The sequence below is a fragment of the Piliocolobus tephrosceles genome, chromosome 5, assembly GCF_002776525.5.
Source record: "Piliocolobus tephrosceles isolate RC106 chromosome 5, ASM277652v3, whole genome shotgun sequence".
NCBI classification, from domain to species: Eukaryota; Metazoa; Chordata; class Mammalia; order Primates; family Cercopithecidae; genus Piliocolobus; species Piliocolobus tephrosceles.
Genome location: NC_045438.1, coordinates 143,646,688 through 143,671,902, shown reverse-complemented (window position 1 = coordinate 143,671,902; position 25,215 = coordinate 143,646,688). Strand labels below are relative to the sequence as shown.

At 44.3% G+C, this 25,215-nt stretch overlaps 1 protein-coding gene across 7 annotated transcripts in view; it reads right to left on the bottom strand.

The window, feature by feature from the left end:
• The window catches only part of RIPOR2 (RHO family interacting cell polarization regulator 2), a 244,921-nt gene that overhangs the window by 24,140 nt on the left and 195,566 nt on the right, over positions 1-25,215 (bottom strand). For 4 of the 7 annotated variants that reach the window (XM_023209734.2, XM_023209733.2, XM_023209731.3 and 1 more), the window contains exons 9-17: positions 23,588-23,631; positions 21,619-21,744; positions 20,841-20,989; positions 18,756-18,885; positions 13,609-14,301; positions 9,540-9,721; positions 6,159-6,327; positions 2,735-2,870; positions 988-1,149 (exon numbers count right to left, since the gene is read on the bottom strand). In XM_023209734.2, coding sequence (XP_023065502.1) covers positions 988-1,149; positions 2,735-2,870; positions 6,159-6,327; positions 9,540-9,721; positions 13,609-14,301; positions 18,756-18,885; positions 20,841-20,989; positions 21,619-21,744; positions 23,588-23,631 — 1,791 coding nt within the window. Of the gene's footprint in view, positions 1-987; positions 1,150-2,734; positions 2,871-6,158; positions 6,328-9,539; positions 9,722-9,807; positions 11,221-13,608; positions 14,302-18,755; positions 18,886-20,840; positions 20,990-21,618; positions 21,745-23,587; positions 23,632-25,215 lie in introns of those variants that run through there. The other 3 variants (XM_023209738.1, XM_023209736.1, XM_023209737.1) reach the window with 2 other exon arrangements.

The window sequence follows — 25,215 nt, the reverse complement described above, 5'->3', positions numbered from 1 at the left end:
TAGTCCCAGTACAAAAGGGGAAAAGGCAGGAGAATCTCCTGAGCCCAGGAGATGGAGGCTGCAGTGAGCTGTTATCACACCACTGCATTCCCCCTGGGTGACAGGGTGAGACCTTGTCTGTATTTTGTTTTTAAAAATTGCTGTGTAATACTCTGTGCTATGAGTATATTACAATTTATCCATTCTCTTGTGGGCATTTAGGTTGTTTCCAATTTTTGGCTCTTGTGAGTAAAGCTGGTAGGAACCTTCATATAAACGTCCTTTCTTGTGAACATAGCACTTATTAGTCTTTACATATTTCGGAGTGACTGTGCTGGATCCAAGGGTAGGGGGTATATTGAGCTTTAGTAGAAACTGCCAAACAGTTTTTCCAAGTGATCATACCATTTGACACTCTCAAACTGGTGAAATTGTAATGAAAGAAGTACACATATAGAAATAACAATACATAAGAACATAGTAGCTTTATTATTATTGAGATGGAGTCTCAGTCTGTCACCTAGGCTGGAATGCAGTGGCGTGATCTCAGCTCATTGCAACCTCTGCCTCCTGGGTTCAAGCGATTCTCCTGTCTCAGTCTCCCAAGTAGCTGAAATTACAGGCATGGGCCACCATGCCCGGTTAATTTTTGTATTTTTAGTAGAGATGGAATTTCATCACGTTGGTCTCGAACTCCTGACCTCCGGTGATCCACCCGTCTCGGTCTCCCAAGTGCTGGGATTACCGATGTGAGCCACTGTGCCTGGCCAAAATGTAGTAGCTTTAAATGTCACTGCTGATATTCTGAATTAAAACAGTTCAACATCTTTCTTTTCTTAAATCTGAGTAGATGATGTTTTCCCTGGACAGTACACTTCTTTTTTCAGGGCTGGCCTTTTGTATGCTTCCCATCCGCAGGCAAGTGGTAGGAGGAACCCCCCAGATCCCGCCGCAAAGCCCACTCTCACACTGAAGGACAGAAATTCTCTCTCTACTGCGGCCTCGTACCTGGGTCTGCAAGTCCTGGATATTCTTTGTTGACAGTTCTGGCAAAACTGGCCTCCAGTTGCTTAATCACTCTGTCCGCTGGGCTGTGGTAGACACCAACAGGGCTGCAGCACTTGGTCCAGAATGACAGCAAAGACAGCTTTTTGTGAAATTCTGGTATGGCTGGAAAAGAAGAGCAACCCCCCATCTCATAACACATTTTATTTTATTTTATCTTTTTGAGACAGAGTCTTGCTCTGTTACCCAGGCTGGAGTGCAATGGCATGATCTCGGCTCACTGCAACTTCCGCCTCCTGGGTTCAAGTGATTCTCTTGCCTCAGCTTCCCAAGTAGCTGGGATTACAGGCATGCACCACCACACCTGGCTAATTTTTGTATTTTTATTAGAGATGGGGTTTTACCATGTTGGTCAGGCTGGTCTCGAAATTCTGGCCTCAAGCAAATCACCCACCTCGGCCTCCCAAAGTGCTGGGATTATAGGCGTGAGCCACCGCGCCTGGCCATAACACATTTTAAATGAAGCAGATGAAGACGTGTTGGGGCAAGGGTGTGTGTGGGGGAGGTCTTTAGGGACCTTTTTTCTCCCCATAAGACTGTGATTAGTTTTCAGATGGAACTAGCAGATTCCTCTGTGGTTGGCAGATGGCTCGAAGGGTAAAGAAGTTATGACAGGAACTCATCCTGCCTGGGGAGCAAAGAAAACAGAGCAAAAACAAGGCTGCTTGCTGTGAGTGATAGGAAACACAGGAGCTCTACCCTTGGGAAACGTTCCGATCATGGGTTTTCCTGTAACTCCACAGCAGAAATCATATAGGATCAAGGACTCAAACTTGAGGAGAGTTTCCTGAAGGGGATGGGAGGTAGCAGTAGGTGGCTGGAGGAAATATTTACCCTGCCCAGGTGGTTCCCTGACTGAAATGACTGAACAGTATGGTACCAGGTGGCATAGGAACAATGTTTCACTTGCATGTGTCATGATCATGAGGAGGGGGCTGGGAGAGAAGAGGACACAAGTCACTCACAGCCTGAATGTCCTGCCCCTCTTCATGCCCCTCAGAGACCGGCCAAGGTCACCTACTTCTACTGGGAATGGATGTGGGAGGCAGAAATGTACAGGGAGAATAAGATAGAGGAAGTTTTAGGTTTAATCAGAGATTACCTGGAAGACCCTATTTCTGCTGAATATCTGATATGAACAAAGACATAAATTCTGGTTTCTACAAAAGTGCGCCATAGCCAGATCACACAAATTCAAAGGCATCTTTCCCATGTCAAATTCTTCATCTAAAACTCTTAGAATCAGGAACTCTCCTGGAGGCGTTTGCATCCATGTATCTGTACCTTTCTCGAGCAGGGTCTGGCAGGATCTTCCATTTGACAGTCACTATAGGAGTTGTCTTAGCCACCTCCAGGGTGCAAGAACATCCTACAGTCATCTGTCCCTAAAGGGAACTGCACCAGCAGAAAGTCTGTGAAACTCTGCCTGTGAAGTGGGTGCTGTTTCTGTTTCTGTGTCTGACTCCTGGAGGTGGAGGCCCTCTGGAAAAAAACTGTGTGTCTGCTGCTTTGACTCAGAAAGCCAAAATGTGACATCAATGAGTCCAATTTGTTTGCAGACCTTTCTCAATCCTGTGACCTAAGAATGCTTTTCTGCTTTTCCAACAAAGCAATGAACATGCATAGGGAATGGACTGGGCTAGTGGCGTCATCATTTACATGAATAGCGGTGTAATTGGCAGATACTTACCTTCCACAACAGAACTGATATTTCCTATGTTCTCATCACTGACAGCAGCGAGTTTCTCCATAACTTGGATCTGCCTAGAAAGCTTCTCTAAGAGACTTCTTGCCACAAATGGGATTTTGGTTGAGAAAACAATTTGCTGGTAAAACAAACAAAACCACGTTTCAATTATGTTGTTTTCAGTAGAGCCTTCTCTACCCAGCTTCATCCTTCCTGAATGTGGTGGTGATACTAAATAAACTCATGCAATGTTTTTCTTCCAGCTTGATAATGATCCTCATTCCATGCCAGTTACAACATCTGATGAAATCAGGCATGTTTTTGTTGCTTTGCATTTCTTCATGTGTGCATAAATTCTGGAACTTTCTCAGTAGTAGGTCTACAACGTTATTATAAAGCTGCCTTCCCTTTTATGTACTATGAATCTGATCTTCCCCTTTGAAACGTAAGGGGCAGTTTAGGCTGTGTCTTGGTGTGTAAGCAGAATTAGATTTGTCTTACAAATGCAGTAATTTTTCACAGCATGGTTTTATTTGTGTGTGTGTGTGTTCAAGTTGAAAGTTAAGGGCAGGTTAAATGATAATGATAATTACAATCAGAGCTGTCTCTTGATAACAAATGAGTGCTTACTATGTGCCAGGCACTGGTCTGAGTCCTGTATAAGTGTTAGCTTATGTTATTTCTCATAACAACCCAATGAGGCGGGTCCTATTGATATCCCCATTTTACTGATGAGAAAATTGAGGCACAGAGAGGTTAAGCAACCCGCCCAAGGTCACATAAGTTGTAAGTGGGTTCATTTGTGTGCAGTTCACAAGAATGAGAAGGCCTAAGAGAGGAAAGAATATAAGTCACTTGCTGCCCAATGGTTCTATTCCTTTCTGTGTCTCTCAGAGACCTGTTTCGATCACCTGGTAGGCATAGATGCAGAACACAGACCTTTACTACTATGCTGCATTGTTTAAAGTATTGAGACTCTAAAACAAATAGGATTTTCAAACCCAGCACTTTGGGAGGCTGAGGCAGGCAGATCATGAGGTCAGGAGATTGAGACCATCCTGGCCAACATGGCGAAACCCCACCTCTACTAAATATACAAAAATTAGCCAGGCGTGGTGGTGCAGGCCTGTAGTCTAAGCTATTCAGGAGACTGAGGCAGGAGAGTCGCTTGAACCCTGGAGGCGGAGGCTGCAGTGAGTCAAGATTGTGCCACTGCACTCCAGTCTGGGTGACAGAGTAAGACTCTGTCTCAAAAAAAAAAAAAAAAAAAAAAAAGTCTAGTGCAGCAATTATGTACTAACACCTTTCTTGTGAGTAAATACAATAGTAATGAACTGCTTTATTTTGAAAATAATTGTAGTGATTATGATTCTTAGAAAATGCACATCTTCATCTCTCTGTGATTATATACCTAACAAATAAGTAAGCTCACACATGAATCAATGCAAGTGAGAAGTTAAGTTTCTAATCCTCACTCCTTCAATCTACATCTTTATATCCATCTCTTCTGTTTTTGTACCATTGCTCATCCCCACAGAAAGGCTGAATTATTATAATCATGGCCTTATTACTGAGAGAAACACTTCATTGACTGCTTACACTAAAAACATGCCATTAGTCTTTGTGAGAAAACAGTCACTCCTTCATAGACAAGAATTCTTTTATGTCTCACAAAACATCTATTTTTCTCTAAAAGAGAAACAAGTGGTTTGCTTGGCATAGTATCAAGGTCAGCAAGGACAAAGAGCTGTCTCGTTCAAATGGTTGGTGAGTAGAAAACAGTTATACATAAATAAAAATCCCTGTCTATTTTGATCAGAAAAAAAAATTGCACATTCTACCAGATTGGTTGTCAATCTCATGGTTTGTGAGACCTTTGTGGTTTTTGACCTTGAAACTCAACAGAAGAGTTCAACTAAGTGTTGGCTAACCAAGTGGCAGGAGTTATAATTGCCAACCAATCTCCCACAGCACACAGTTGTCTGAGGCTTCTCTGATGCTCTTCATCTATGGTTGAGAAGCATATTCTCCTTACATGTGTGTTACCAAGGAGGCAACACTGCCGCTCTGCTGGGCTCCCAAGGGATCCCTAGCTCCTCACCCTGACTCTTGTCTTCCAACAGGTTCTGTGCTTTTGGGTTGCAACAATTCCTCCTCTTTCTGCACCCTTCCTGCTTGGCTGATCCCCTTACACTTTTTTTTTTTTTTTTTTAAATGAGGCCTCAGCCTCTCAAAGTGCTGGGTTTGCAAATCCTATTTGTTTTAGAGTCCAAATACCTTAGACAATTCAGCATGGTAGTACAGGTCCGTGTTCTGCATGTATGCCTACCAGGTGATTGAGACAGGTCTCTGAGAGACACAGAAAGGAGTAGAACCATTGTTACCCAGGCTGGAGTGCAGTGGCACCTTCACAGCTCACTGCAACCTCTGCCTCCCAGGCTCAAGCAATCCTCCCTCCTCAGCCTCCTGAGTAGCTGGGACCACAGGCGTGTGCCACCATGCCTGACTAATTTTTGTATCTTTTGTAGAGATGTGGTTTCACTCTGTTGACCAGGCTAGTCTCAAACTCCTGGGCTCAAACAATCTTCCTGCTTTGGCCTCCCAAAGTGCTGGGACTATGGGCATAAGCCACTGTGCCTGGTCTGGAACCATTATATTAGCTTCTGCATTCTCTTCTTGTTTCACATACATCCAAGCAAGCTGGGAGAAGAATGATATTAGGAGAAGAAAAGCAACCAGGCAAGGAGAAAGCTCTTAAATACATACTTGAGGAAAAATGCTTTATTCAAGACAGCTGAAACCCTTCCTGCAACAAAAGAATTTCAGAACATTTGCTCCACTGTTGAAAAACCTTAAGTGGTAAACAGCTTGGGATGAGAAGAAAAATCAGCTCTGTGGTGTCCCAGAATGAGAGCTAAATGGTGATGATGATGGCCTAGAGAAATAGCTAATAAGAAGTACTTATTCAAGATCCAGGAGACTGTGGTTAGATTCTTTAACACGTTCTTTTAGCTCTCCAGGTGGTGAAAAAGTAATTCATTTGACATTCACATTAATATATATTCAGTACTACTGGCTTTCAAACTCCATTGCAGATGGTGGAATACAAATGCTTTCCCCCTCGCCACCCCCTTAATCACATTCTTCTCATTTACTACCAAATGAGACAACAGTGAGAGCTAACCACATTCCACCTACTACTGTTAAGGTCTGGAGAGTTAGGTTCGAAGATGAAAAACCCAAGGTTGTAGAGGGTTGGGCAGGCCCAACCTCTACAAGTCAGAGTTTTTGACTTGGCTCAAACCAGAGCAAGACTGTTCTCTTATTCCTGAATTCTCATTTCCCTGGCAACACTAAAAAATGAAAGCACACTTCCTGGTATGTAAATCACCTGGCATCTCAAACACAAATTCATCGCTGATCCTACCTGCACGAGTTGGGTGCAGTACTGGAGGTGCCTGATGATGGTGATGTCCAGGCTCTCGTTGCCTGTGGTCAGTGGGAGAGGACTTCCTGCCACACTGGTCCCAACTCCTGTGTCTTCAGTGAGCGCTTCACTGAGATGGCCCCTGGCTTCTGGGTGAACTGACCTGTAACTATTGAAGGTGGGCAAACATTAGCTATTCTTTTTCTGTGCACAAACCACAGGTCAAGTCAACATGGTTTGCATCAGGCCCCAGCACCACCCCCTGAAAACAGTCTTTCACTCGCCTATCTTGAAAAATAGAGACACCTTTCAAAAATTACTTAATTCTGCCTGGTCACCGAATTGCCTAGAGTTAAAAGGAAATGCAAACAAATTGCTTTCAAAGTTCTTTCTCTGCTTCTTAAGCCTAATGAACCACTTATGAAGTCATTTCACCCAGAAGTCTTTGAAACATGCCCTCAGTTTGAATGTGTTGCACTTTCCTGCTCTGTTGACAGGGTGATCTGCCAAATTTTCTGGGATTAAACTGTCCTCTATATTTGTGGTTTCCCAAAGGCAATACCATTAAGAAATAATCTGTCAAGGCTTTTTCCTGGCCTCAGATCAATTGCTACTTGAATAAAAGGAAAAAGGAAAGCTGCCAAGAAGAGAGACATGATGTTCTACTCTGGACAAAAGTTAAAAAGGGTGTTTGAATATTTAGAGGAATAGCTTAGTTCTGCCTCTCACGCTTTGTTTAAACCTCCTTGTTGAACTGTATGAAGTTATACCATGATAGGCACCTACATTTTAAAAAATCTCTTGCATTGATTATCTAATTTTATTCTTAAAATAAACCTGTGTACTGGGGAGGGTGGCAAGAGTGATCTTGTTTCCCATGATTAGCAGGGATGTTAAGAGTGTCCTGGTTCACCCAGCTAGACAGGAAAAGGACAGGGCAGATTTGGGCTTCTAGCCTCACACTCTCTGGTGTCCACAATTTAAAAAGATTAGCACCAGAGCTTAGAGGCTTTGAATGCTTTATTCTGATTCACATTTGCCTCCAAGGGGAAAACACTCAGTTTGTGTCTGGGCAGTCCACACAAAGCAGCTGTTACATATTTAAAACACACACACACACACACACACACACACACACACACACACACACACTCTTCCCTAATACTTCTGATGACATGCAATGAGATTGATCAAATTAGACATATTTAATATCGATGTATAACATTTATAAAATCTGTGATATTTCTGTTAAAATGTTTCTTATAGCAAGAAGAAAAAAAGTTTAGATCGATGCCTGACTTTGCTATATCCTATAACAGCTTAAGGTAACAAGTATGCAGAAAAATTTTTGGATAAGAAGCATTTCACAAATTCTATCAAGCTAAAAAATATGAAGGCAGAACAATTTACTTTTATTTATTTTTTTTTGAGATGGAGTCTCGCACGGCTACCCAGGCTGGAGCACAGTGGCTCGATCTCAGCTCACTGCAACCTCCACCTCCCAGGTTCAAGCCATTCTCCTGCCTCAGCCTCCTGAGTAGCTGAGACTACAGGCATACACCACCATGACTGGTTAATTTTTGTATTTTTTCACCATGTTGATCAGGCTGGTCTCGAACTCCTGACCTCAAGTGATTCACCCTGTTCAGCTTCCCAAAGTGCTGGGATTACAGGAGTGAACCACCAGGCCCTGCCTTATTTATTTATTTGAGAGAAGGTCTTGCTCTGTTGCCCAGGCTGGAGTGCTGTGGTACAATCTCAGCTCACTTTGACCTCCTGGGTTCAAGCAATCCTCCCACCTCAGCCTCCCGCATAGCTGGGACAACAGGTGCGTACCACCATACCCAACTAACTTTCGTATTTTTAGTAGAGATGGGATTCTGCCATGTTTCCCAGGCTGGTCTTGAACTACTGAGTTCAAGTAATCCTCTGGCCTTGGCTTCCCAAAGTGCTGGGATTGTAGGCATGAGCCACCATGCCTGGCCAAATGTAGGATAATTTAAACATTACATTCATTTAATAAATTTTCTTTGCCATGTCCCCAGTTTGCTTAAGTGGTAAATTCAAGTTCTCATGGTTTTTTTCCTGGTTTTATTTTGAAAAAGGAAACCCTTCAGGGACAACAACAACAAAAAAGAAACTAACATCTTTCAGAGAGATTTGTGAAGGTTGAAGTCACAGCTTGCTGTAACTTGAAACCTGTTTACGTCATATTGTGCCAAAGGTAAAGATGAGTGGGCAATCCACCCCCACTTTGGGAAAGTGTGTTTTCTTTCACCGCAATTGGTGGAGGTGGGTACGTTCCACTGTACTTATTTTGCTTTATCTGTAGTTAATAAAATTGGACCCCAGGCTCTAGTTCTCAAAATGTGATTTGGCTGCACAAGAACACCTGATGGTGAAGGTGACAATGTTTCACCTTCATCCGCTGCTTCCAGAGAAGGTCACATTCTCCACCTAGATGCTGCAGAACCAGTGGCAGTCATCGGTCATCCTCTCTTACATTCTAAGAGAAATATGCACCATGGGACTTAAACTTGGCTTTGATGCATGCCTTGATGAACTCAGTCTCATGCAAAGACTCACTGGGTTGAAGGAAGCATAAAGGGTTGGGAAAGGGAAGCTCAACAAAACAAAGGCAACAGAAGTAAAGTGCAAGCCAGGGAGAACCAGGTCCAAATTTATCATCCAGTAAGAGTTCTCCAGAAATGTGTATATTCCAAATGAACTAGTTAATTTGGAATTAATTGCATGGGGTCAAGTTGCCGACACTGAACCCTATAAAACACATGTGAGGGCTGGGTGTGGTGGCTCACACCTGTAATCCCAGCACTTTGGGAGGCTAAGGCGGGTGGATCACCTGAGGTCAGGAGTTCAAGACCAGCCTGGCCAACATGGTGAAACCCCATCTCTGCTAAAAAAATACAAAAATTAGCCGGCTGTGGTGGCAAGTGCCTGTAGTCACAGCTACTGGGGAAGCTGAGGCAGGAGAATTGCTTGAATGTGGGAGGTGGAGGTTGTGGTAAGCTGAGATCGCACCACTGCACTCCAGCCTGGGTGATAGAGCAAGACTCTGTCCTAAAAAAAAAAAAAAAATGTGTACACATGTATGTGTATATAAACATTCTCGTACAAAATTTTCCTATTTATAAAGAGGAAATATAAAGATACTTATTTTCCCTTAAGCAACCCCAAAGAGATGAATAATATTGATGCTTTTATTGCACTTGACAATGAAAAGGAATTGTAAGCCAACTGGTCACACATGTGGAGAGTTTTATCTTCCTGGAAATGTGTACCAGGTCCCCTCTGACAGTAACAAAGAACTACTGTATCAGCTGTGATAGGAGAAATATAAGGAGACACTAACTCCAGACTTACCTGTGTTTCTCAGTCTCAGTGTCTGAAAATACTGAGTCAGCACCTCCGCCAACATTACAAACCTCATCACCATCCTCCTCCTCGTCAAAATCAGAGGTGTTCAGGAAATCAAAGCTTTCTAAAGCACTTTCAACTGTAAGACTTAAACTGGAAGACCTGCTGCGGCTTACTGCTGGCTTGCACTGTAAAGGCAGAAGGCACCAGGGAGAACATCAACATATCCGGAAAGAGAAACAGGACACACGATGCTCAATTGGAGATGCCACACTTTTTTTTTTGTTTCAAGTTTTTATTTTTTGTTAGCATTTAAAAATGCATTAAAAAATCTTAATATCCAAAAAAGAAGTACAACCATGGATAAAATGGCGCAATATCTGGGACTGGTTGCAGAAGAATCCAGAGGGAAGTAAGCAGGTTGAAGAATAGGAAACAAGACTGGCCATGAGTTGATCACTGGGGAGGTGGAGAGATGGGCACACTGGGATCCATTAGAGGATTGTCTCTACTTCTGTTTGAAATTTTTGTAACAAAAAGTTGAAAACAAAACAAAACAAAGTCAACCACAAAGCCTTGGGAAACAGAACTGCTATATCTCTCTGCCCAGTGCTCACCCCAAAATAAAATACAACAAGCAGACAAATTTTAAGTCGTGAGTCAATGCTGAATACTGACCAATCTCTAATTCCAAGTGGCAATGTCTTCAATGTTCTACAAAAGGCGCTAGCAATCTAAGGCACCTGCTCTAAAGGACTAACAAAACAAATCCCAGAAACGGGAAGTGGCTCAAATTCACCTAGCCCATGTTCCCTAGGTAAGAAGCCCTGCATCCTTTTTGTTTTTTTTTTGTTTTGTTTTTTTGTTTTTTGTTTTTTTTGAGACAAGGTCTTGCTCTGTCACTCAGGTTGGAGTGCAGTGGTGTGATCACAGCTCACTGCAGCCTCAACCTCCTGGGCTTTAGCAATCCTCTCACCTTAGCCTCCCAGGTAGCTGAGACCACAGGCATGTGTCACCACACCAGGCTAATTCTTTTCCTTTTTGTAAAGACAGGGTCTCCCTGTATTGACCATACTTGTCTTGAACTCTTGGGTTCCAGCAATCCTTGGCCTCCCAAAGTGTTGGGATTACAGGCATGAGCCACCGCACCTACTCACAGCATATAATTTTTCCTCAGAGCTTTGAGGGAAGAATGAATGCCTTGCGCATGAGAAGAAGCAGCCCTGCTTCCTCTGTAGCTCTGCCGCAAAGGGAACAAGTCCCATCACTTCCCTGACCAGGCCCTGGCATCATGGGAACAATCCCATTCTCTGGCCTGGAGCATTCTATAATGCTGGCCACATGCAGAAACATTACAAGCAAAACAATGCCAGTTGCTACGGGCACAGAGTTGGAGAGAAGTATTTCCAAATATTCAAGAAGATGCTGGGGTGGGTCGAATGGGACAAATTCTGCAAGTAAGAAGCACTAAATGTCCTCCATCCAGTTAGGTGACACTCCGTGCTGATTTCTTAGTACAAGGTAGAAAGGGCCTTGCAGGGATCTGTCTCTGACACTCAAGATGGCATAAAAGCACATGGGAAAACGTCTTTCAGTCTTTTAAATCACAGTTGTCTCATTCACCCTCAGTGATCTCCGTCCAAGAGGCAGCACCATTTAGTTTCTGATGGTCAAGATGTTTAGCATCCTAGGAATGTGAAGGAGGGAGAAAAGAGAAAGCTTTGTCCAGCTGATGCTTTAATTCTGGCTGGATATAAAGCCATTTGCCCCAGACCTAAACACACTCACTAGTGACGTTTTCAGCAGTCTTAGCGGAGAGAGGGAGTCGGTCTGGACTTCACCTGATTCTAGGGTCTTTTTTCCTAAGCAAGGTGTCTGCACAATTTGATCTTGTACAGTATGGATGTGTTTAAATATTGGTCATGACAAAGAAAGGGGCAGGTGAGGATTTTAGTAGCAGGACAATTTTAGAACAACAGCAGACTGAAATAATACTCTGGAAAGAAGTCTCTGGTCACCAGTTTTTAATAATGCTTAGTGTTTCCTGCAGATTGAGCTACTTAGCAGCACCCTAGATGCCTGGAATGGGAGCTGCTATCACTACTGGATTTCTCTAAGGAATTCACTTTAGATGGCATCAATTTGTGTCTTAGCTCTTTGAAATGAATACCTTTTGCCCACAAAGCAAAGCTGGTCAACTGTGCAGAAAAGATAGGTGCTTAGTGGAATACCAGACAAGCAGCCTGCATGTACAAGCCCTGAGCTGATGGTTTTGAACTGATATTTTACAGAAAGTAGATTCAGAGTGCCCTTCTGTTTCTCGGAGGCTATGCCATCAACTGAACTGTCATGGGCATTTGAGGACCTGGAGAGTCAGAGCCTGAATTATCATCTGCCTTAGGCACAAATCTCCTCCAGAGTTAGGTCAGCAAGACTGAGTAGAGAAGGATAAGATGGTCAAAAAGCCTTGGAAATGCAATTTCAGATGCCACTGGGCATGTAAAAACAATCATTATATTCTTTTTTTTTTTTTTTTTTTTTGAGATACGATCTCACTTTTTCACCCAGGCTGGAGTGCAGTGGCGTGATCTCGGCTCACTACAACCTCTGCTTCCTTGGCTCAAGCAATTCTTCCCCCTCAGCCTCCTGAGTAGCTGGGACTACAGGTGTGTGCCACCATGCCCAGCTGATTTTTGTATTTTTGGTAGAGATGGGATTTTGTCATGTTGCCCGGACTGGACTCTAACTCCTGGGCTCAAGTCATCTACCCGCCTTGGCCTCCCAACATGCTGGGATTACAGGCGTGAGCCACCAGGCTCACCCAGGAAAACAGTCTTAGAAAGGGATGCAACAGCCCTCTGTGGGTTGGTTCTTGGCTTGCCCCTGCAACCTTACTTTCAAGCCTTTTTACAGACCAGGTTCCCCAAAGAACTGCTCTTTTAAGAAAAAGGATCCGAGTTCTCTTTTCTTTTATACAACAATATAAATCAGAGCAGCAAAGAATACAAGAAGTGGCAGTGAGATTTGGGACAACAATTCAAATCTGTCTTCTTGCGCAGTGATTTTTAAAAAATTAATCTGTATGCAGGTGGAGACAGATACATTCTGATGAAGCAATAATGATCTCATTATCAGGACCTCCCGCCTGTGAGGAAATCATCCTTCTCGTCTTACCCTCCCACCTGCACCCTGGGCTGTCTGATCCCCATGGATTGGGGGTATCTCTGGAGAGTCTATAGATCCCCCGCTCTAGAGGAGAATGGATGATTATTTTGCTGATGATTAATCTGAGATTCTGACTTGGTTATTTGGACCAATTGTGAGAGCAGGCAGTCTCCTCCAGTAGGCAGTGGCTCATGGCTCTCACAATGGAACTGGATAACTCTGACTCCAACCAGGGAAAGGGCTCCCTGCTTTCCCGACCCCCTGAGAGGGATCCTATCCAGTAACGCCTGTGAGACTGTAATCATCAAAGTGCCGCTATTTCACATATGGGATTAGAATGATTCACTTGGGGACTGGGGGAATTTCAACATTCTCTAGAGCTCTTTGTTTAAATCCTAATCAATTTAGATAAGTTGATCTGTTGTCAGGAAAATAAAACTTAATATGCACTACTGGCATATTAGTGCCATTTAAAATGATGATGAGATATTAATCCTGTGATTGGACAAGATTTTTTTTTTTTTTTTTTGATGGAGTCTTGTTCTGTCGCCCAGGCTGGAGTGCAGTGGTGTGATCTCCTCTCACTGCAAGCTCTGCCTCCTGGGTTCATGCCATTCTCCTGCCTCAGCCTCCCAAGTAGCTGGGACTACGGGCGCCCACCATCACGCCCAGCTAACTTTTTTGTATTTTTAGTAGAGATGGGGTTTCATGGTGTTAGCCAGGATGGTCTCCATCTCCTGACCTCGTGATCTGCCCTCCTCAGCCTCCCAAAGTGCTGGGATTACAAACGTGAGCCACTGCGCCTGGCCTGGACAGGACTTTTTTAAAAATGATACCTCATCTTAAACAGAATGTTGGCTTAGGACACCTCTCTCCAAACCTAATCCAATTTCTCTGAAAAGGTACTTACTTTTAGAATATCATCCAAATGCATGACTTCTTGGTTCAGATCCTGAAACTCTTTATACTGCTCTTTATGTGGTTCTAATGCAAGGAAAAGCCCATTAAAAGCATCCTCTAAGCTTCCATCTAGAAAGGATCTGCAGCCTTCGGATTCTCCCCCGACAGAGCCCTCAGAGAGCACCCTGTCTGTGGCCACTGGCACCTCTGCGGATGTGAGCCTCTTGACCAGTTGCTTCGTGATGTTTCCTTCCAAAGTGTCCAGTTCCACAGGCTTGAGCTCAGAGGCCTCCTCCGACTCTTGCAGAAGTGCCTCTGCAACATCATTCTCAAGGAACAGGTGCTCAGCCCCAGCACCTGAGGACTGTCGGCGGCAAGCCTCAGATGGGGCCGAGGCAGGTTTCCTGGGCTCCTCTGGGTCTTCCTCCTTCAGGTGTGATTTTGGCTCTTGGCCTTCTCCCAAGGAGTTCCTGGAAGATGCTGAGCTGGTGTCATCCAAACCCTCATTCTGGGAGGCCAGGCTGCTGTGGTGAAACTCCGCAGGGGTGATGGTAATTTCTGGATTTGTTGAGTTGGAAGGGGAGCCTGTTGAGGGGGAGGCGAGGGCGCAGTCCCCGTTGGGCAGGTCACTGAAGCTGAGTGACAGTGGCATTTTCTCCTCGGCTGCCTTTCCATTTTCAAAGATGTCATCAGGTAGATTCGACTGTAGATAAAAGATACCTCATTATTATTTTCAATACAAATGATGCATTTGGCTTGGCATGGTTTATTTCCAGACAGAGTGTAAGACAATTACAATGAAAATACCCAGAACTTTCAGAATATTAGCATTTTATTTGTTGATGCCTGTGTGTGTGTGTGTGTGTGTGTGTGTGTGTGTGTGTGTGTGTCTGTGTGGCTGGCAAAAGAAAACAGACCATCAAGAACAGTTTCTATTGTTGAATCTAGGTGAAAGTTCATGCCAATAGTCTCAAGGTTTGACATTTTTCAAAAAGAAAAGGTTGCATGGGGGGAGGGGACTTGTTTTCTGAATTCCAAGAGCTCATAATATTTGGCAGCCATAGTTATGAATAACATTACCAATTCTTTTTCTATTTAGGCAACTATCTTAAAAAACTTTCCAACGTCCATGCAATTTAGTTCCAAAGATGTGATGTTTTGTTCTGCTTCAATTCTCAAAAATTATTCCTTTGAAAATCTCCACCCACAAATCCCAAGCTCTGGAAAATGTTTTATTAATTTAGTAACCTTGCCATAAATAATTCAAGGCCAGCCATACATTTGCATAGCTTCTCTAGAAATAAGAGGAAAAGACCAATAAATGGAACATCAATCTTGCAGGAGGTAAACCCCAGGGCTCTCAGGCTGCCTAGAAACACCGAGTCATCTGTCAAGCAGACCCGGGTGGTGTCACAGGTACGCCCTCCGCTTCATGAAGCAGAACTCTGAAGAGAGAGGTCAGAAATATCCAGGTAACCAAGATCATTCATTTATTCAGGCATTGCCATTTCTAAGTCAGCTCTCCTTGTGCTGTGGTCTGTGTATAATGCCTAAATGCCAAATGCTGCTCTGTGGAAAGGGCTTTTTAGTTACTGAGATTAACCCCTTCAAAATGGTTAATTTTTCTTTCTTTTTTATTTTTTTGAGACAGAGTTTCACTCTTGTTGCCCAGGCTGGAGTGCAATGGTACGATCTCAACTCACTGCAACCTCTGCCTCCTGGGTTCAAGTGATTCTCCTGCCTCAGCCTCCCAAGTAGTTAGGACTACAGGCATGCGCCACCATGCCCAGCTAATTTTTGTATTTTTTTTTTTTTTTAGTAGAGACAGGGTTTCACCATGTTGGTCAGGGTGGTCCCAAAGTCCTGACCTCAGGTGATCTGCCTGCCTCAGTCTCCCAAAGTGCTGGGATTACAGGTGTGAGCCACCACACCCGGCCCAAAATGGTTAATTTTTTCAGATTCCAGATTCGGTTTTTAAAGTAAATAGATGGTAAGTATTATGCTAATAATTGTTTTAATTATATAGAAATTGACAAATTCTCAAAATTTGCTGGGAATAAGCCCAGCAAATAAAACTGTTACAGCAAATGCAGTGAGGAGCAGACGGGAAGATAAAGGCTCCCCGTCCTCCTCCAGCTGGGTCCCTGGTCCCATTGCTGCTGCATCTGAGGCCATGAGATCCTGACACATGTAGTTCGGTCCACCCAAACTGTCCATTGTTGTAGAATGGTTGGAAGGCGATTGACTTTAACTGCAGGCGAGTAAAATGATGTGTCACTGGACACTTGAGTAACCTCTACAAGCTCAGTCTCTTTACCTCCAAAACTGAGGATGTTTTACTCTGTGAGTGATTACTGAGCTGTGGTCCACAATGTCGTTGGGTGTTGGGCTCTGGTGCTCCTCTTCCTCCCCTCCCAGCTTGTGTATTTCAGTTTCTTCCCTCACGTAGTTGCACCCCCCACCTCATATACACCTTATGTCTCTAGGAAAGATAAAAGGAATCTTTTAGGGGAGGGATGAGGGATGCCTGGAGCCTTCTCCCTAGACCTCATCCATGGGGGTCCCTTAGGATTCTAGAACCCGTGGGCCCTCCACATGGTCCCACTGAGCCTCATCTGATCTGTGCACACATCTCATGGCAGCACCGAGGGAGGTGGGAGACAGTGGGTATGGCAGAGAGATTGGGTTGTCAGGATTCTTATTCAAATTCCAAAGTCCTTCCCAGCCATTTCTCTTGAGACTCCAAGACTCAAGCCCAACTTCCACCTACTTAAGTGGCAAATATTTGGTGAGAATAAATCGAGATGCCTCGCCCAAGGGGACTTGCAGTCTACCAAGGGGATGAGCCTAACAATGAGCACACAACAGTACAATGGTGTGCATGCTGTAACTGAGGGATGACATCATGAGGGAAGGGCCCCAATACGGGGGTGGCTGCTGCCTGAGAAACAGCCAGTCCTGGAGCTTAATGCAGAGGATGGTGAGGTAGGGGGCAGGCACCAGAGGAAGTGCATTCTAGAAGTAACAACGTGCGAAGACATGAGCTCCTGAAAGGAGGTGGTGCATTTCGAGGACACTGAGAAGCTCCAAGGGGCCCCAGCAGAGGACAGAGAGTGGAAAAGTGAGATGGGCTTGTGGTGGGCTGTGGCCAGATGGGAACAGCCGCTCTGAGGACCTTTGCGTTTCTGTAAAAGGTTTTATCAGGAAAATCATCCAGTTGTTTTCTAACCTTGTTCTTATTTAAATTATGACATGAAACCTCTACCAACTCTCACCCACAACCCTCAACCTGTAGCACATGAGCATGAATATACATGTTATGGTAATGGTTGCGTGTACAGCTGTGTTAGCTCTTTGTGTTTTGGTTCATGTTTTGTGTGTATTTCCCCCATATATTCTTCCCATTTTCCTTTAAAAGTCCACCAGAGTTTAGCCTAGTCCTTTTCACCTGCCTTTTGAGACAAGGTCTTGCTCTGCTCTCCAGACTGGACTGCAGTGATGCAATAACTCACTGCAGCCTCAACCTCCTGGGCTTTAGTGATCATCCTGCTTCAGTCTCCTGGGTAGTTGGGACCACAGGTGTGCACAACCACACCATGGTAATTTTTAAATTTTTTGTAGAGACAGGGTCTCACTTTGTTGCCCAGTCTGGTCTTGAACTCCTGGGCTCAAGCAATCCACCTGTCTTGGTCTCACAAGGTGCTGGGATTATAGGTGTGAGCCACCATGTTCAGCCTTCACCTGCATTTTTTAATTCAATGAAAAAGATGCACTTATTATTATTATTAACTCGAAGACTTTTAATCCTTTCCTCTGCTGACACTCAAAGCTTCCTTTTATACATCTGTGAAGAGCAGGATGTTCCATGCATGTGCATGTGTATGCATGTGTGTGTGTGTATCCTCTCATGACATAATGTATAATATATAATACTTATCATATTCCTGACTGCAAATTAAGGATTTCTTTGTGTCAAAGTGTTATAGAATTAACAAACATTATAATAAACTAAGACGGAGAACCTTTCAAATAGAAGTAGCTCTAGTAAAACTCATTGAAATCCTTCTGAGTTCCTTGAATGCCAATTTTTTTTGTTTTTGTTTTTGAGATGGAGTTTGCTGTTGCCCAGGCTGGAGTGCAAGGGCACCATCTCAGCTCACTGCAACCTCTGCCTCCTGGGTTCAAGTGATCCTCTCACCTCAGCCTCCCAAGTAGCTGGGACTACAGGTACATGCCTCCACTCATGGCTACTTTTTGTATTTTTAGTAGAGGCAGGGTTTGATTATGTTGGCCAGGCTGGTCTTGAACGCCTGAGCTCAAGTGATCCACCCACCTCAGCCTACCAAAGTGGTGGGATTACAGGTGTGAGCCGCCATGCTGGGCCGAATGCCAGTTTTTGAAAGGCTTAAACTTGTTTAAAATCTTGTTACCATGGATATCTTTGCCACAATGGAGAAAAATCACAGCACAAAAACAGGGATTATTAGAAGAGAAGGACAAACTGTGTCTCTATCAAAGTTACATGCATGACCAAGTTTCCCACCCCAAGGACAGTACAGCTGTGACTATTACCCAGTGAGCAAGACAGAGAAGATAAAACAAGAGACATGCTGAGTCACACATGCCACAAGCCCCCCGAAGTCAAGCACTCCATACCCGGCAAGCTACACTCACATAGAGCTCTAGCACGGCCTTGGGACTCGGCCTGAGGGAGGGCAGGTCACTGAAGGAGCGGCTGCGGTGCAGCTTGGCAAAGAAAGTGTCTTGCAAGGCACTCAAGACAGACAGCCGCCTTGGCTTGTCTGGGGAAGGATGCAGCCACCTCTTCAGAAGTGAAAGCAAGATGGGGGAGTTAGTGGGAAGAATCAGGTTACTATGTTTTGTTAGCTTTTTAGTGAGCAATTTTGATTAAAACAAGGGGCTATTACTTATATCTACCTCTTTAAAAGGCTGATCTTAGAGAATGTTCAGAAAAATCTACATGTTACCATCACAGCAATAGGTAAGGTGGGCAAGGAGAGAGGAAAAACAGGAGGCTTACCGCCTCTGATAGAATTACTGAGAACTGCCAGCACTGTCTCTCCAGCATTTCAAATGCTGGGTGCAAGCACTGGCTCAGGTGCATTGATTCTACTCGGGAAATTACACTGAACTTACAAAGAAGGAGTGGTCTTTGAAGGTGGGCGTTTCCGGGGTACCCTGGCTGTACATGGACATTCTCCTCTGAAGGGCTGCCGCCTTGTTCCCAGCGCCTGAGGATGCGGTCATGTCCTCCACGTCAAATGGACTGCAAAACAACAGGACCCCATGTATGCACATTTGGTAAAATCACCTATCATCAACAGACCACAGGCTGAGAGAGTACCTCATTACATAAAAGTAAACTCAATCGGTGGGAACTGGGCTGGTTTTAGCTAAACTGGTTTGCAGAAAATAAACCTGGATAAAAGAAACGTGGAGCAGAAAACTGAGTCTAGACTCACCCAAGGGACCCCAGAATATTATCACAGCTCTAAGCACAATTTATCTATACACTTAGATACACCCGTTCCTCACTAACATTAGAAACACAAACTTATGAATGCTTGCTTCGACAAAACAAGATGTTGAAAAGTCTATAAAATTATCTGAACTTTGTGGGGCTAGATACCTTAATGGTATAAGACATCGACAGACTATTGTTCTGTTCTAAAGAAAACACTCAAAAATAGAATCCCATTCATTTTAGTTGACACAGAGCCTCTTGTGTGGGAAGAGAATAACAGTCTGTTCACAATGATACCACTTAATATCATGGCACCTGATTCATCCAGCAAGAAAAATGATCTTGCATGTGAGATGTCAATGGCTGCAGATTGTGGGGAGGGAAGGGCTGGGTAAAGCGTGCTGATGATGACAAGGCAAGAGTGTCTTTGCTGCTTCCACACCTGGCTTTCTATATTGTAAATGAGACCCTGAGCATGAATACTCAGCATGTCAACTCAGCAATATACCAGGGGCATTACATTAAACATTGTGAACTACTAGTGGGGTTTTTTTTTGTTTTTTTTTGAGATGGAGTTTCCCTCTTATTGCCCAGGCTGGAGTGCAATGGCACGATCTCAGCTCACTGCAACCTCTTCCTCCCGGTTCAAGCAATTCTCTTGCCTCAGTCGCCCGAGTAGCTGGCATTACAGGTGCCTGCCACAATGCCTGGCTAATTTTTGTATTTTTAGTAGAGACGGGGTTTCACTATGTTGGCCAGGCTCGTCTCGAACTCCTGACCTCAGGTGATCCACCTTCTTTGGCCTCCCAAAGTGCTGGGATTATAGGTGTGAGCCATCGTGCCCGGCGCTAGTGTTAATAACTTATCATGACCTTTCTCACTGGGTGACTTTGGAAAACCATTTCTAAGTTCATTGTTTTGAAAAAAGATACCTCTTGCCCTTTGGGGATGTTCTATTTCAGTAAATACAGTGCAGAGGAACTAAGGATACTCATAATTTTCCAGAGCAGCGTGAAGTTATGCGATAAAGATGAATAAGCATTTAAAGCATCGTAGTGAGAATCAGGATTTTTCTGAGGTCAAAGTACCTCCTATTGGACAGATATTTTCTTTCAAATTAGTTTACTTGAGAGGACATATTCTCTTATATGTTTAAAGGTAGAGAGGGAAGGAAGGTGACAGAAAAAATATTTTAAAATAGGAAGAAGAGGCGATTGGTGATATGATCCAGGCTTCTCCAACTTTAACACGCGTGCACCTCACCCGGGGAGTTTGTTAAACAGATTCTGGGGCCTGAGCGATTCTGCCACAGTAGTTCTGGCGTGGGGCCTGAGATTCTGCTTTCTTTTTTTTTTTTGAGACGGATTCTTGCTCTGTCGCCCCGGCTGGAGTGCAGTGGCCGGATCTCAGCTCACTTCAAGCTCCGCCTCCCGGGTTTACGCCATTCTCCTGCCTCAGCCTCCAGAGTAGCTGGGACTACAGGCGCCCGCCACCTCGCCCGGCTAGTTTTTTGTATTTTTAGTAGAGACGGGGTTTCACCGTGTTAGCCAGGATGGTCTCGATCTCCTGACCTTGTGATCCGCCCGTCTCGGCCTCCCAAAGTGCTGGGATTACAGGCTTGAGCCACCGCGCCCGGCCGATTCTGCTTTTTTAACAAGCTCCCTGGTGATGCAGATGGTCCATGCACCAGCCTTGAATAGCACTAGCCAGTATCAGATATTCCTATATGAAGAGATAGAAAAGGAAGAGGCACTTACTACCAGGTGATTTCCAGGTTCAGTTTGATGGTGCCAAGGTCATTGATGTCGACAGCCACCACCTGAGGTCGGGCTGCAAACAGCTCTTTGGTCTCACAGGTCACGCTACCTACCAGGATGTGAGTTGCCAGCCCTTTGAGCTCCGTGACCTAGCAGAGAGAGTGGGAGGGGAAAGGCCTTACCTCACAGCAGAGGAGAAAAGTAGGATAATGTGTCATTTTTTTTTACTGAGCTAGGTTGGTCATTTCTTTCAGAATCATATCTGAAATTGGAAGTGGATTTTGTATTTTCTTTTTGGGGACAGGGTCTCTGTCACCCAGGCTATAGTGCAGTAGTGTGATCATGGCTCACTGCAGCCTTGACCTCCTGGGCTCAAGTGATCCTCCTACCTCAGACTCCCAAGTAGCTGGGACTACAGGCACACATACCACATGTGGCTAATTTTTGTACTTTTGTAGAGATGGGGTTTTGCCATGTTGGTCAGGCTGGTCTCCAACTCCTGGGCTCAAGTGATCCATCCACCTCAGCCTCCCAAAGTGCTGGGATTACAGGTGTGAGCCACTACACTATGCCTGGCTAGAGGTGGATATTTCGAAAGTGTATCTTAGATTGACTTTACCTACCCTGATGCGAGAGCAGCTGTCTTTGTAATGGACTTGTAGTGCAGAGAAGTCTGTGGGATGGAGGGGTGACAGGCAGGGGTCACGGGTAAAGGCCCCACCAATGGATCATCCAGCTGTGGCACCATGAAAGACAACAGGCAGTGACAATACTGTACCTTGATGGAGATGAACCCAACTATCAGGGGCAGAAAAACAGTTTCTTCTCCATCCCAGCTCTGCTTGCCATTTACTTCTATTTTGCCTTTCAGTTTCCACCGCTGCCGGCCATACTTCATGAAAATCTGGAGAGGAGACATCCAAGGGCCTTCATGTCTTGCCATGCCCCCTTCTCCACCAGAACACCAAGATTGAAAGGAGAAAGAACTAACACCACTGCCGCCCTCCCCTTCTCCCTCACTCTCCCTCCACTCCCTTACTCTTGGGTGTGGGTGGAGCTGGGGATGAGTGGGGAAGAGACCTTTTTTCTTGTCTTTTGAGATGGAGTCTCGCTCTGTCACCCAGGCTGGAGTGCAATGGCATGATCTCGGCTCACTGCAACCTCCACCTCCAGGGTTCAAGCAATTCTCCTGCCTCAGCCTCCCAAGTAGCTGGGACTACAAGCATGTGTCACCATGCCGGGCTCATTTTTGTGTTTTTAGTAGAGATGAGGTTTCACCATGTTGGCTAGGCTGGTATCTCGAACTCCTGACCTCAGGTGATCTACCTGCCTCGGCCTCCTAAAGTGCTAGGATTACAGGCAAGAGCCACCATGCCTGGCCCGAGACTTTTAAAGCACAGTAAGTTCTGCCTGTCTGTGACAGAGGGGGTACAGGTTTTCTGTAGTAAAAGGTCATTGCACGGTACCCTTCTGCTCACTCATGCCAAGCAGTTCTCTCTCTTGTTAGTTCTACTTCAATAGGGCAGCCACTGGGATTAATTTTTCACACAACCCAGCTCCTTTAGCGAGAGGAGTAAGTATCAGCTAAAACCCCCTTGAGCAAGAAATAAAGACATCCTTATTCTGGATAGGGAGACAGAGCTGGCAAGAACTTTGAAATCCAACGTACTCTTGGGGGAAGGTATGCAATATTTCCTTGGTCAGACTGCTTTAATGTTTAAGGGAAGATATACCCTCACCCCTGCTTTAAGAGGTATGAGTATAGAGGGTTTTGGAGGAGATGTCAGATGAAATGGTTATATAAGTTTCCTTTTGAAGAGGGAAAGGAACAAAGCCTATTTTTACTTTGTGGAGCACATTTTTACAAAGAAAGATCTAGATGTTATTTTTCTTCAGTCATGGTACTTATGATCAGCCATGATCCTGGATTGGCTCTTGGATCAGGAAAAAAAAAAAAAAAACCTGCTTACCTAGTACAATATTGGGACATCTGGCAAAATATGAACATAGACTAATTCCAGGTGACGTTAGCTGAAGAGCCAATCTTAAACTCACTGGTGTTGAGGGCTTAGTAATGCCTATGTGAGAGAATGTCCTTCCATTCTTAGAAGAAGAATTTAGGGATGAAGAGTCCTGGTGTTTGCATCTTGCTCTAAAATGGTTCAGGGGCCGGGTGCGCTGGCTCACACCTGTAATCCCAGCACTTTGGGAGGCCAAGGCGGGGGGATCACTTGAGGTCAGGAGTTTGAGACCAGCCTGGCCAACATGGTAAAACCCCATCTCTACTAAAAATACCAAAAAAATTGGCTGGGTGTGGTGGTGTGCGCCTGTAGTTCCAGCTACTCTGGAGGCTGAGGCAGGAGAATCGCTTGAACCCAGGAGGCAGAGGTTGCAGTGAGTTGAGATCATGCCACTGCACTCCAGCCTGGGCAACAGAGTGAGACTCCATCTCAAAAATAAATAAATAAAAATAAATAAAATGGTTCAGCAAAATAATAGTAACAATGACAGCAATAATGATGATGATGACAGAGCAAATGTGGCATAATGTTACCAAGTGGTGAATCTAGATGAAGGGTTTATGGGAAGTTCTGTACCAGTTTCCAGACTTTCTCATTGGCTTAAAATGTTTTTCAAAATGAAAAATTAAAAAAAAGAAAAGACAACTTGAGAAGCAACATGACATGACAACTGGCCCCTACCCTTTAGGTCCGTAATTCCAGCACCCAGACCAAGACAATACTTACTTCATATTGATCTCCAGGACAGAGGCGCGCAAATCCAGCCAGACCTGGAACCAAGCAATTGGAAAGTGAGGTGTAGAACATTATTTCCCCTCTCTATAGACACATACTGGCATGTTGAAAAGAATTCAGGTGAAGTGTCAGAACTTTGTGCACACTCACATAACACTTTTTGGGGCCATTCCTGGGGAACGGCTGTTTTGGGGGAATTCCTTCTATCACAGGTAAAGAAGACATTCCTGGATGAAGTGATGGAAGAGGTGGTTTCCAAGGCAGGGGAGGCTGGGCAAGAGGGGCAGCTAGAGCTCAGTACATCTTGGGCTGATTTAAGATCCAAGCAGATTCCAGGGTTAGGGTATTAGGGCCAGAAAGATAGATTTATTTATTTATCCAACATATTCCCATGAAGATAATCTGGTCTCCTATTTTCCCTTCTGTCCTAAAATGTGTGATTTTTAGGTGCCTCCCATTTGAGTTAAGATTCCATGCAGTTATTTCCCTTGCTGCCCTCCAATTTACTCATTCTGATGTTTTCTTTATCCTTTTTATCTGGTATAATGATACAATTTGCTGTTAAGAAATCCCTGAAAATGGATTACTACTTACACAAAGCTAGTGATTAAGAAAACAAAATCAATCCAACCAACCAAATGATACACCCCCAAAAGAAAGATGGGACTTCTACCGTGCCATCCAGGAAGTCATGTCTAACTGGATCTGCTCAATTTGAGATCTCTCTCTGGTGCGGCAGCAAAAACAAATCTTATCAGACTAGATGGTCACCATCTGAGGCCATCGCAGGAACTCTGGGTTTGTCCAGTCTTTTTCTTTCTTTCTGTAGATATTTACTGAGAGTCTGCTGTATGTAAGGCTCTATGCTAGGCATTGGGGTAATAATCTGGAAATTAAAGATTATATGGATCCCCATGATATAGAACAAAATACGGTTAAAGCCCACACAAATGAAACAGACAAGGACTTGCGGACAGTAAGATGGAGTTACACCTGAGGTTAATTTGTTTGTCTACTGGCTATCCTACTCTAGAAAATTTACTTACCCCAAGTTTCTTCACCTTTAAAATAGGATAACAGTGTCCACTTCATAGAATTGTTCGTAACAACAACAGATGGCATCTTACACATAGTAGGTCCTTAATACGTGGTAATGATGATATATCCAAGAGTGGGATAATACTATTTATTGAGTACATGCCATCTACTATTTAATGAAAGACGTAATCTATATGAAAAGACACAAGGCTGGCATGTTGGCTCACTCCTATAATCCTAGCACTTTGGGAGGCCAAGGCAGGAGGATGACTCGAGCTCAGGAGTTCAAGACAAGCCTGGGCAACATAGTGAGACCTCATCTCTACTAAAAAGAAAAAAAAAATTAGCCAGGTGTGGTGGTGCATGTCTGCAGTCCCAGCTGCTCGGAGGCTGAGGTGGGAGGATTGCTTGAGCCCAGGAGGTCTAGGCTATAGTGAGCCGTGATTACACTACTGCACTCCAGCCTCGGTAACAGAGTGAGACTCTGTCTCAAAAAGGAAAGGAAAGGAAAGAAAAGAAAAGAGAAGAGAAGAGAAAACACACAGTAAACTGATATGCATCAGGGAGGGAAACAACAGTGG